Below are 13,165 nucleotides of genomic sequence, written 5' to 3'. Positions count from 1 at the left end.
TGGAGCAAGATATGGTTTCATGACGTCTATAGTGCAGAATCAATCAACGCTCTAAGTCGTCATTCCCGGAAATTACCCATTACTATGTTAATGGAGTTTTTTCGAGCCTCTATTCAACAGTGGTACTACAAGAAAAGAAACCATGCAGGTATTATTTCTTTGAATTCGTAACTTACATATTATATATTTTACTAAGTATTGTTTATTTAAATTTACAGGAACATTGGAACATCGTGTTACCATGGACTGAAAAAAAGATAACGAAACGTGTTGTGAAGTCAACGTCATGGAGAGTTGAACCATGTTCAAACACTTTGTTTCAAGTACTGGATAATAACTTAAATGGGCTAGTCGATCTAAATGCAAAGACGTGTAGTTGTATGAAATGGCAAACATCTGGTTATCCGTGTGCCATGTTATAAAAGTTGCTCTTCATTTAAACCAAGATGATTCAAGCGCATACGCTATGGATTGCTACACTACAGAAGTTTATCGACAGACTTATGCCGAGATTGTCTACCCTATTCCACATCCTTCTGAGTGGGACATACCAGATGACTTACAAACAGTTTTGCCACCAGCCATGGACAGAAGGCTACCTGGCCGACCAAAAAGTCACGATCGTATACCGTCTAAGGGTGAAGAGAAGAAGAGATCGACATGTAGTCGGTGCAAGGAAAGTGGTCATACAAGGTTGACATGTGGATCACCAGTGCCATCAAAATCATCTTTTCCTCTACCAAAATATGGATCCTCATCAAAATCCAAACCTCATATGGTGTCAAGCAAAAGGCAACCATCTTTAAATCCCAATCACAATTGGCTTCACCTTTTGGGACTGTTAACTTAGGTGATTTTTAAATGCAAACGTTGTATTATGTGGATTTTATGTGTGAACTTTTAACATTTTCAGTTGAATAATGACTCAGGCCAACCATTTTGACTTAACCAACTCTTGTTATTCAGTTGTTATCACTATTAGGCATGCATTTGACTATCGCAACACGGAAATTACAATCGCAACGAGAGAATCGCAATGCGAAATGAAAATCGCATTGCGATTCTCTCGTTGCGATTTTCATTTCCGCATTGCGATTTTCATTTCGCATTGCGATTCTCTCGTTGCGATTTTCATTTCGCATTGCGATTTTCATTTCGCATTGCGATAGTCAATTTTGCCTTCAACATAATGCAGATTGAAATCAACAAAATCAACCATTACATTTCGCAATGCGGAAATGAAAATCGCAACGAGAGAATCGCAATGCGAAATGAAAATCGCAACGAGAGAATCGCAATGCGAAATGAAAATCGCAATGCGAAATGAAAATCGCAACGAGATAATCGCAATGCGAATTAAAATCGCATTGCGATTCTCCCATTGCGATTTCATTTCCGCATTGCGATTTTCATTTCGCATTGCGATTCTCTCGTTGCGATTTTCATTTCGCATTGCGATTTCATTTCGCATTGCGATAGTCAATTTTGCCTTCAACATAATGCAGATTGAAATCAACAAAATCAACCATTACATTTCAATCAATTAAACAAGCACAAATAAATTATATTCGCATCAATTACACAAATCAACTTTTACAAATCATCTTTTACAAATCAATTAAACAATCAAAAAATAAGCAATAATTCTTATTTCCGATCATCTACTATTGAATCAACTTTTACAAATCAATTAAACAATCAAAAAACAATCATTAAACTATTGAATCAACTTTTGCAGCTCGACATCATTTTCACGCAGTTCACTTCTGAGATTAACCTGCAGAAACCAAACATTTGTTCAAACAACACTTTCTACACATCTAAACCTACAAACAGCAAATTATTGAATTCTAGGTACTTAACCAAACATTTTCAAACCAAAGTATATAAACTTACCAATTGTTTATGGACATTTTTATAACGCGGATGCAGGTAGGCAGCGTCTCGTATATCGATTTAGCCATATAATGCCGAAACCACAAGCCTACTGCAGCTTTATCTCTATCGGTGGGAGGTAGATACTTGATGCTTCCCGTCGTCAAACGCTCCAACGCCAAGCATACGAGAGGACCACAATCTCCTCTGGCTCCGCTCGTTTTTGTGGCGCGGTCTCGTCTCTAATAACTGTAATATTGAGCTTCTTTGGCTTCTTGTTTCCAGAACGAGTCCAATAATTGATCGCATCCAAGAATTTAGCCAATGAGAGCTCCATCCCTTAATAACATCTCTTAAATCAGCCAATGATATGTAATTTATCATGCTGTCATACACTATTGTCTTAAGGGATGGGAGCTGAAGCTCGACGAGAATCCAATGTTTACGTTCCAAAACAGGGATAACACCTGCAATCATAAGTAATAATTCATTCATTTGCGCACTTATTTCATAAAACCTTTAAACTCAATCTAAATAAATACTAACCTTATCGACCTCCCACCATGCAAGATAAAGTTTAGCTTGTCCATTGCCCAAATCAAATGATTCATTTCGTGCATTCTTCAAGTGAACGGCGTGAAAAGACGTCGGCATAATTGTATATCGTATATTTTTATTTTTCTTAAGTTTTCTTATTATTAGAAGACGTGTCACCCACGCATCGATATGCTGTTTTACAAAAAAAGACATATATTAGTGACTTACATAAATTTAAAAAAAAATTAATCAAATTGAAATATAAGAAAAATATAAGACTTACCCCCCATCGAAATAGCCATTGTCTTCGACCCCTAATATACGCCCCACCAAGACCGATCAAGCAACAAATAGATACATCGGTGAGCTTGCATATGTCAGTGAAACCCCCTGGCTCCGCTCATGTAGATAAAATCAACAGCGGTCTTAGCCCAAAGGGTGTTATCCAGAATTGTGTCCGGTAGTTGTTCCCTCTCCTCTTCAGATACCGGTATGGTACTGGCCGGTAACTCATACAAGAGCCAACTTGAATCCATCATGTCCGGCACGTCAGAGGGTTTCTCAAGAAGCCTACATATGACGCCATGTGAATCGGGCTCTTGAATGGTGGGAGGGACCTCTTCAATGATGACAGTGGCCTCTTGAACGGTGGGAGGGGACTCTCGAGGAATGATAGGGGGGGCCTCTTCAACGATAGGAGTGGACTCTTGAGGGATGACAGGCGAGTCGGGCTTCTTCTTGCGGTGTCTTCGCACTATTGGGGTGTACGGAGACTTAATAGCACGTGCACGCTGTCTGATGCGTGAACTCCGTCGTGCAAGCATAACCCGACGTAAAGCATCCACTCTATCGGGCCGCTAAATAATTAAATACAAAATCAGTAAATAACAGACATGATTTAAACAGTGAAAACAAAGACAAATATGTTTCAAACTTGCATTGTATTCACCCAAGTCATTATTCTATCATAGTTCACAAAATGCATCAGATAACAAAGAAAAATATGTTTCAAACTAATACCCTGAAGTTAGTATTTGTCTTTGTTTTGTCTTTTGGTTGAAAGTAAATTTATCCATTCAAGTTTCAATTTGCAGAAGAAGAAATAGTTTACTTTCGCAACACGAAACTTAAAATCGCAACGCGAAACCAAAATCGCAACGCGAAATGAAAATCGCAACGACAGAATCGCAATGCGAAATGAAAATCGCAACGAAAGAATCGCAACGCGAAATGAAAATCGCAATGCGATTTTGGTTTCGCGTTGCGATCTTGTCGTTGCGATTTTGGTTTCGCGTTGCGATTCTGTCGTTGCGATTTTCATTTCGCGTTGCGATTTTGGTTTCGCGTTGCGATTTTAAGTTTCGTGTTGCGAAAGTAAACTATTTCTTCTTCTGCAAATTGAAACTTGAATGGATAAATTTACTTTCAACCAAAAGACAAAACAAAGACAAATACTATTTCACAGTGTTAAGAATACACAGTTTAGCAGAATTGGCAGCAACAGAACAAATTTACTTTCAACCAAAAGACAAAACAAAGACAAATACTATTTCACAGTGTTATAGAATACACAGTTTAGCAGAATTGGCAGCAACCGAACAAATTTACTTTCAACCAAAAGACAAAACAAAGACAAATACTATTTCACAGTGTTAAGAATACACAGTTTAGCAGAATTGGCAGCAACCGAACAAATTTACTTTCAACCAAAAGACAAACAAAGACAAATACTATTTCACAGTGTTAAAGAATACAGTTTAGCAGAATTGGCAGCAACCGAACAAATTTACTTTCAACCAAAAGACAAAACAAAGACAAATATTTCACAGTGTTAAAGAATACACAGTTTAGCAGAATTGGCAGCAACCGAATAATTTACTAAGCAATCTAAGTGAAATGGCTAATCTAAGTGAAATTACGAGTAAATTTATCATTAAGTTAAATATGGAAAATCTTAAACTTACCTCGTTGCGTAGAGTATGAACCTCATTCTGCAACGACTATCATCTCACGTAGAGCGTCAACCTCACCACGTAAAGTTGACACCTCCACACGCCATGCACCATCGTTATCGCGTAGAGTACCGATCTCCTCACGCAAGGCATTGACCTCATCACGTAACTCCCTTGACTCATCCCGTTGAGGTGGAGGTGGAGAACAGGGAGATAGGAGTCGTGGCATCTTTGCCGGTCGCCTATCATGAGGTGATGGTGGAGAAGAGGCTCGATGATGTGACGGGATAGGTGATGGCTCTCGTTCTAGAGGTGTATAGTCGGGTCGATCGGGTGATGGCTCTAGGTGAGGTGATGGCTCTCGAATTGGAGGAAGTGGATGCTGCTCATCATCCGTGCCATCAAAAAAATTCAGACTAGCTTGCCACCAATCAGTGGCAAGCTCTTCCTCCGTGGGTGTCAGTCTTTGTAATGGAATGTTAGCCTCCTAAAATATAAAAACTCAAACAAAGTTAAACGTCTACTATTAATAACTTGTTTATATATTATATGAAAGTATTTGTGTTAACTTACATTATTTATTGTGGCATATGGTATTAAGTCTTCCCAATCCAACAGAGTTTTCCTCTTCCAGGAAATAGCCCTGGGAATATCATTTGACGTTTTTATTGCATATGTACGCATGCTGGGGAAAGCCTCGAATATCCAAATCTACAAACAATATAATAACAAAATTAGTAATTGTTAAATAATTAATTATAATTTTAGAAACATTATATAGAAATTCTTACCTTAAAGGCCCAAACAAAGCCTGACAAAGTGTATTTGGACCCACCCCGCAAACTTTTGCGGTCATCAAAGGCAGACGACAACTTAGTCCAGGTAGCTTTCCATATATACGAACCCCACGGAAACAGATTCCATGCATTCAGGTCCTCTACCAATATTATTAGCTCCCGATGAATAGGTTTGTCTGGCCTCTCTGCCTAAAAAGCCGGCATACACAAGTAGTAGAAGGCATACTCGGACAACATCGACGCCATCCATCCGAGTGAAACCAGCTTTCTTATTAAACAATTTCTTCAGGTCGTCGACATGTAGGTTCGGCTTCTCCATTGACTCATCCGGAAAAACCCGGATAACCATGATGGGCGGGCGATATGACGAGTGTACCGGCCTACATCATCGTGTCCGAATCGTAGACCAGTGATTAAGCAGAACTCCTTCCGCCCAAAACAAGTATACGCTGGTGGAAAATGAAACCATATCTTCCTCACCACGTTGTATACTGTCGGGTAGATTTGATGTCATGGTCTGAAGCCACAAATGGGTCAAATTAGCATCTCCACCCGGATGCTGTACTCTCAGCCATGGCCCGAAGCAGGTTTCCTCAAACAATTATCTTTGAGCAGGTGAAAGCTTCTTTGCAATTGTAGTGGCCAGGCTGACTTTATTTCTCAAGGTCAATTGAGCCGAAAAAAATTTCTACAAAAACAATAAACATACCAAGTTAGATATACCAAAAACTACACTGTGAAGATATACCAAAACAATAAACATAAAAAGTAGTAGTTTATTCTTGAAACTAAAATTTGCAACACTGTTTTGTCTTTTGGTTGAAATGAAAATCGCAACGAGAGAATCGCAACGCGAGATGACAATCGCAACGAGAGAATCGCAACGCGAAATGACAATCGCAACGAGAGAATCGCAACGCGAAATGAAAATCGCAATGCGATTTTGGTTTCGCGTTGCGATTCTCTCGTTGCGATTTTCATTTCGCGTTGCGATTCTCTCGTTGCGATTGTCATTTCTCTCGTTGCGACAGTCATTCTCTCGTTGCGATTTTCATTTATCTCGTTGCGACTCTTCTGCAAATTGAAACTTGAATGGATTGCATTACTTCAACCAAAAGACAGAACAAAGACAAAGACAAATACTAACTTGAAAATCGGAACGAGAGAATAGCAACGCGAAATGAAAATCGCAACGACAGAATCGTAACGCGAAATGAAATCTAAGTGAAATGGTTAATCTATTATTGAAATGACCAGTAAACTTATCATCAGTTTCAATATGAAAAACCTACAATAATGCAAACATTTCAAAATAAAATAATTAAAAAAACTAACCCTCGGAGGTTGATTTTCCATTTCTGAATATTGTGAGGGATTTCTGACCGTGAATGGTTGTGAGGGATTTCGCCGGAGATGGGGACGGAAATCTTCGGAGATGGGGACGGATTTCTTCGCCGTAGAGAGTGAGAGATGGAGATGGGACTGAGTTGTGATTTTAGGTTTTAGGTTATGAGTTGCGATTACGGGATTTTGTCTTAATATTCTTTTTGTAATTTGAAAATAAAATACGCGTAGCGATTATAATGGCGCTTTAAATATCGCGTTGCGATTTACGGATTATCGTTGCGATTTACAGATTCTCGTTGCGATTTACGGATACGCGTTGCGATATACGGATACGCATTGCGATTTACCCATACGCGTTGCGATTTACGGATACACGTTACGATTTACGGATACGCGTTGCGATTTATGTGTTCGCGTTGCGATTTTCATATTCGCGTTGCGATTTTGGAAAATCGCAATGCGAATTTGTACTATCGCATTGCGATTTTCAATAATCGCGTTGCGATTTTGGAAACTGATTTGCGATTCTGGGGATCGCGTTGCGATTTTTATTTCGCGTTGCGATTTTGTTGGTCATTTTGGCAAATCCAAAAAAAATTGGTTAAAATCGTATATTATAACTTTTTTTTGGTCACTGAGGCGATTTTCTCTTATATTTAATTGAACATTTCCTTATCTGGGTCTTGTTTCTTTATTTTATTTATTTATTTCATTACAAGTTTGGTTTTGTTTCTTCTTCGTTGGTGGGGTTTCTTATCTCATTCATACCTAACCTCATAATCTAAAGTTTCCCCTTTTTTAAATTTTAATATATGATTAAAGAATAATATAATGAGGTATATTTGCTTTTGGGCTGGTATTTAATCATTTCGATACAAGGTCAAAACCTTTATTTTTCTTCTTCTCCCTTGGAACACAATTCTGAGGTTCATCTTTATATGGGGTTATCTGCTCAATTGGTGGATTTGATTTTAGAAATATTGATCTTTGCCGTTTCCTCTTGATGTCGTTCTCATGTATCAGGTACAGTGGAAAGCCTTGGAAGCTTTTCATATTCATTGATTTTCTTTTTCTCTATTAGATGATTCTTCAAATGATATAGTTCGACAACTTCTCTTAAAATTAATTATGTTATGATCCTCTTGATTTGCTTGTTTCTCATGATCCTGTTTGATGCCTGTTGTACCCAACTTAACAGTTTTATCTTGAAATTTGGTCATTGTAAGAAACTAGTTTGTATATTTGTTTGATAATTTCATTTTGGGTTCTGTTCCTCTTGGGGTTTATGATTTTTTTATCAACAGTGTGTTCTATTGCTATGTCTGCAGCTTCATAGATTATCTGCCTTTCTCTGTTATTTATGCATTAATGTTGTTACCAAATCATGGGCAAAATTGTTGTATTAAATCTGTTATCTCGCTTCTCGCCATCGTTGTTAAGATGTTTCAAGTCGGAGTGCAGAAATTCCATTGTCAAGTATGATCTTCGTTTAGATCATATTGGTTCACCTTTCACCATCCTCATTTGTGATCTTCTGGGTTGAACTTCAATAAGTGGATGGTCAGAAAGAACTAAACAGTTAAGGAATTCTGAGTTCCTAGTTATTTGAAATCTTATATATTACCTTACAACAAATAACAGATGATGTGGTCCAACTATTACATAGGGGGAACTTGTTTGTTGTTAACCTGACTTACCTTGATGCCGGTTATTAGTTAGATCGCACGGTTTATATCATGTTACTCATAAGCTATTTAAGTTAATAGCCAGTTTTACTTAGAGAGGCATTACTTTATTTCACGTCTTGCATCAGTATGCATATCAGTTCCTCCTACCACTATGAAATATGAGATAATCTACTGTTTAAGTTGTACTTGCATTATTCGTCAGGATTCAATTCGTAATACGACCACCCCGAGAGTCAAAACCATGTCTTTAGTAAGTTCAGCAGAACCGGCTATCACGGCATGTAGAAATACAAAGCTCTGTTCAGTTCAGGGTAGCGGTGATGGTTTTGGCTTGTCCACTCAAATGTTTGGTACTGATAAGCATAGGCCTGTATACCTTACTGATTCTTACAGCAGGGAGAGGGATGAAAAGTACTTTGATGACTCTCCTTTGGAAGATCTGACGCATCCATCTAGTTCTGAGGTTTCGAGAAGTTCGTTTCCCCTGCAGGATGTCTCTTCTGACCGGCTAAGAGGTACGTCAGTTTTCTCCATAACTGCTCAAAAACCATTGAATGCTTCTGTTTTCTTATTTCTATTTCTTTTATCAGATTACTTGGAAGTCCAAAGTGCAGATACATTTGATGCCGATACAGATAAGATGAAACTGATGCTTCAAGAACTGGAGAGGGATCTGGTTGCTGATAATGATGTTGATGTAGAAGATATGCTTGGCGCTGGTCTGAACATGGAAATAGATGGTGAATGGTCCGGTCCTATCAGGACAGAATCGATTCATGAGCCGCCCAAGGAATCATCATCCTTGGATTCTAATCTCAATCGCATCAGCAGCCACATAGAGGCATCACATGTTTCTTCTAGAACTCCTAAGCAAATGCTTATCGAGTGTGCTGCTATACTTGCAGAAGGCAACATTGAATTAGCTTCAGCCATAATAAATGAACTTCGCCAGCTGGTGTCGATTCAAGGAGATCCTCCTCAGAGAATAGCAGCATACATGGTTGAAGGTCTTGCTGCTCGCGTGGCTGCATCTGGAAAATATCTTTATAAAGCTTTAAAATGCAAAGAGCCTCCTTCTGATGATAGGCTTGCAGCCATGCAATTCTCTTTGAGGTGTGCCCTTGTTTTAAATTCGGATTTATGGCTGCAAATGGTGCAATTATAGAGGCATTTAAAGATGAAAAGAGAGTACATATAATAGACTTTGATATAAGTCAAGGTAGCCAATATATTACTCTAATTCAATCAGTTGCTAAGTTGCCTGGTAAACCACCTCACTTGAGGTTAACTGGGGTTGATGATCCTGAGTCAGTTCAACGTCTCAATGGAGGTCTTGAAATTATTGGACTAAGACTTGAGAAACTAGCTGAAGTACTTGGTGTGTCATTCGAGTTTCATGCGGTTGCCTCTAGGACTTCACTTGTTACTCCATCTATGCTGGATTGCCGACCCGGAGAAGCACTTTTAGTGAACTTTGCATTTCAGCTCCACCACATGCCTGATGAGAGTGTTTCAACCATAAATCAGCGAGACCAGCTTCTTCAGATGGTTAAGAGCTTAAATCCGAAACTTGTTACTGTTGTTGAGCAAGATGTGAACACAAACACATCTCCCTTTTTCCCGAGGTTTATTGAAGCCTATAGTTATTACTCCACCGTCTTCGAGTCCCTGGATGCTACACTTCCAAGGGAGAGTCAGGACAGGATGAATGTTGAAAGGCAGTGCTTGGCACGCGATATAGTAAACATTGTTGCGTGTGAGGGAGAGGAAAGAATAGAGCGGTATGAGGTTGCAGGAAAGTGGAGGGCGAGGATGACGATGGCCGGCTTCACATCTTATCCGATGAGTTCAAATGTGATCGACATGATCCGGAAGCTTATCAGTAAGTACTGTGACAGGTACAAGCTGGAGGAGGATTTAGGTGCACTTCATTTTGGTTGGGAAGGCAAAAGCTTGATTGTTGCTTCAGCATGGAGGTAAAATTATCTGGTTAATGTTACCGTTTTTCCGTACCTGGCCTTTTGATTCAGTTCTGTATGACGTTGTAACTATAATTGTGTAGGATCCAGATGCACTTATTTTTTGCTGATGTAAAATATCAGGGACTAGTAGGGACTACGTCCAACACGAACACATGATATTTACTCCCGTTTAAGGAACTTTTTTTTTAATACGATACAAGTCCGTTCCACGGTCTATTTTACAGTTGATTCATGTCCATTCTATGGTTTATGTTACAGTTGATTCATGTCCGTTTTATGGTTTCTATGGTTTATGTTACGGTTTAATCTGCCGCTGCCCAGTAAAGGGCCAAAAATGCCAACATATGCACCTAAGCCTAAGTTAATGCTCAATGGATGAGAAATTTGTGGTCAACCAACCATGTAAAAATTCACTAAATATTAAATGTTATCCACTTCAATTTCTTCTACTCTTCCCTGCACCTCACAATCACTAAGTCACAAGTTTTCTAAAACGACCCCAAGGGGAAAAAGTCACACCCCAAGACTCAAAAGTGAAGAGCTAAAGATGGCCCTGGAAAACCGTTTCCAGTTGAGGTCAGTTTGCAATACCAGAGCTACTGTGATACAGAGCAACCATTGTCTTTTTTCATCTGTTGAGAAGTCTCATTTGCCGACATTTCGAGGGTTGAACAAACACAATCTCTCATTCTCCTCATCTTTTGCTCAATCATTCAATGGCAGATGCCAAAAATCCAGGCTCATCTGCAAAGCTCGTGAAGCTGTTGATCAAGGTATGAGGCTATTTTTCTTAATTAAAGCTGTGCATGGTCTGATATAAGTTTATGCAAAGAAGATTTGTTTTGCCTGCAGTTGAAGCGGTGACAGAAGCAAACTGGAAAGAGCTTGTGTTGGGGAGTGAAGCTCCAGTTCTGGTGGAGTTTTGGGCACCATGGTGTGGACCCTGCCGCATGATCGAGCCGGTGATTGCCGACTTAGCAAAAGAGTACACTGGGAAGATAGCTTGTTACAAGCTCAACACCGATGAAAGCCCCAACATTGCCACACAGTTTGGGATCAGGAGCATTCCCACCATGCTGTTTTTCAAGAATGGGGAGAAGAAAGAGAGCATCATCGGTGCAGTGCCCAAGTCTACCTTGGCTGCTAGCATTGACAAATATATTGATACTTGAAACAGATAAATGGTAAGGGAACTATGTTCATGCACTGCTAGTTTTTACATTTGATTCATTCAACTTACCTACCTACGAGCATTTTCTTTTTTAGTTATGATGTAAATATTACTGGTGTAACAAATATCCTTTCACTTTATCATCCACAATGCCAATGCTCTATAACATACCTATCTATAATCTGTAATATATAAAGAATGGGTCTAGGTCATGCAAAGTATCTTATATTGTCTGGAAACTAGCCTTTTTAAAACGTTTATATGGTATAAATAAAAAAAAAACGATTATATAGTGGCATTTTTCTAATCTAACATCACTTTGGGCATCTATCATGTCTTTACGGAAATCCTTTTTCTTCTTCAGAAGCATCACTCATCTTCCTATGATGCGAATGTCGCTTCATCGAAATCCCCGTCAGTTGCCATTGAAAGAGAAGTGGTCGGCACATGAAATAGGTAACGAAGATTATCTCAAAAAAGTTTTAGGAACCCCCATGATCTTAATGAGTAGGCAATGGGTTATTAATTCTGAGGTTGACGCTGTGGCACCTACTTGAAACTTATTCTTACCTCATAGAATAGAATCTTATTCTGCCAAATAACGTTTGATCTGTTCTAGTTATCACTGCTTCCTTCAGCATTTTCTGAAATACAAGGATTGAATTTGTTTAAAATAAATGAACCCAATTCCAAACAAAATACTAGTAAAAACCAATTCAACTCTCCCCAAATTTTCCACTATGAAGTTTCAGGCACTCTTTTTCTCCTTCCGCACTCTTTTCCTCCTTCCGCTGATTAAGGAGCACCTTGTGATCCTTTAATCATGAAGGGGGTTTTAACGAGGCCTACCATTCCTATAAAAAAAAATCCACTATGACTAATATGCATAAGTACAAAAATGATATTTTTTCTCCAGAAAATTAGCACAACACATTAACTTATAGCCAGCTTAAATAAATTGAACAATTTCAGCTGAACTCAGAGACAGATATTCAGCATCCAATATATCAGAAAACAATGGTACCAAAGAAAAATCATTCTATCAACAACTGTAAACTAACCAAACAAGAAAATTCCCCCCATAAATGATACTATTTAAAAAATTTCAAACATTAGTCTACTAATGCAACGCCGAATATAGTAGTGCTAATTTGCTATATGTAAAATGTATAAGATTTAGCTAACAATTTCTAGAGCTTCATTAACTTAGATACAACCAAACTATTGAGTTGAACAAGCTCTAACTTCCACAAAGGTTGAAACATTCTTCCCTCATTCGAAGCTTTCTCATATGTGAAGTAAAAGCCAACGCCATCCTTTCTTTTCTATAATCTCAATCAATTCAAATCAATGTTGTCTATCTGTCTCTCTCTCTATATATATACGCACACACATACATATAAACATGTATACATATATATATATATTCAAAATAACCATAGAAAAGTGTTCTCCCCTGAAACTTTTAAAAATCAAAGCAGAAATCAAAATGTAGGATAATAAACTGATAACAAAAGAAAAGGAGTGAATGAAATTCAAAAATAGAGATGGGAAAAAAAACTATACAGATTACAGAACCCTCTCTCAAGTATAAAACATGATATCATCTATAATTGATCGAAAGGAAACATGAATTAACATCATGTGATGGAATTATCAGTTCTATTAACACTCACATAAACAAGAAATTCAACTATCCCATTTGCAATTCCATCCATACTATCAGGAAAACAATCTCACAAGAATTTGACATTGCATACCCATATAAATTTAATAAAAACCAAAGACTACAAGATAGAATTCCGAAGACACCCTG

At 38.3% G+C, this 13,165-nt stretch overlaps 1 protein-coding gene and 1 pseudogene across 1 annotated transcript; both read left to right on the top strand.

Moving 5' to 3' along the window:
• Positions 1–7,337: 7,337 nt before the first annotated feature.
• LOC120216960 lies at positions 7,338–10,383 on the top strand (annotated as a pseudogene).
• A 327-nt stretch (positions 10,384–10,710) lies between these two features.
• Positions 10,711–11,437, top strand: LOC120216816 (thioredoxin-like). The gene is made up of 2 exons (XM_039214125.1): positions 10,711–10,951; positions 11,031–11,437. Exons 1-2 carry the CDS (start codon positions 10,726–10,728, stop codon positions 11,348–11,350), a joined length of 546 nt encoding a protein of 181 aa, XP_039070056.1. The 5' UTR covers positions 10,711–10,725; the 3' UTR covers positions 11,351–11,437.
• Positions 11,438–13,165: the final 1,728 nt, after the last annotated feature.

The sequence above is a fragment of the Hibiscus syriacus genome, unplaced genomic scaffold, assembly GCF_006381635.1.
Source record: "Hibiscus syriacus cultivar Baekdansim isolate YM2019G1 unplaced genomic scaffold, ASM638163v2 tig00110174_pilon, whole genome shotgun sequence".
In the NCBI taxonomy this organism is placed as follows: domain Eukaryota; kingdom Viridiplantae; phylum Streptophyta; class Magnoliopsida; order Malvales; family Malvaceae; genus Hibiscus; species Hibiscus syriacus.
The sequence above is the reverse complement of the archived record's forward strand: the minus strand, read 5'-3'. Positions and strand labels throughout refer to the sequence as shown.

What these genes read in the sequence shown, in the direction of transcription:
- LOC120216816 (XM_039214125.1), top strand. Translation starts at nt 10,726, where the DNA reads ATGGCCCTGGAAAACCGTTTCCAGTTGAGGTCAGTTTGCAATACCAGA. An exon ending in TCGTGAAGCTGTTGATCAAG is followed by an intron (nt 10,952 to 11,030) that starts GTATGAGGCTAT and finishes TTTTGCCTGCAG; the next exon opens with TTGAAGCGGTGACAGAAGCA.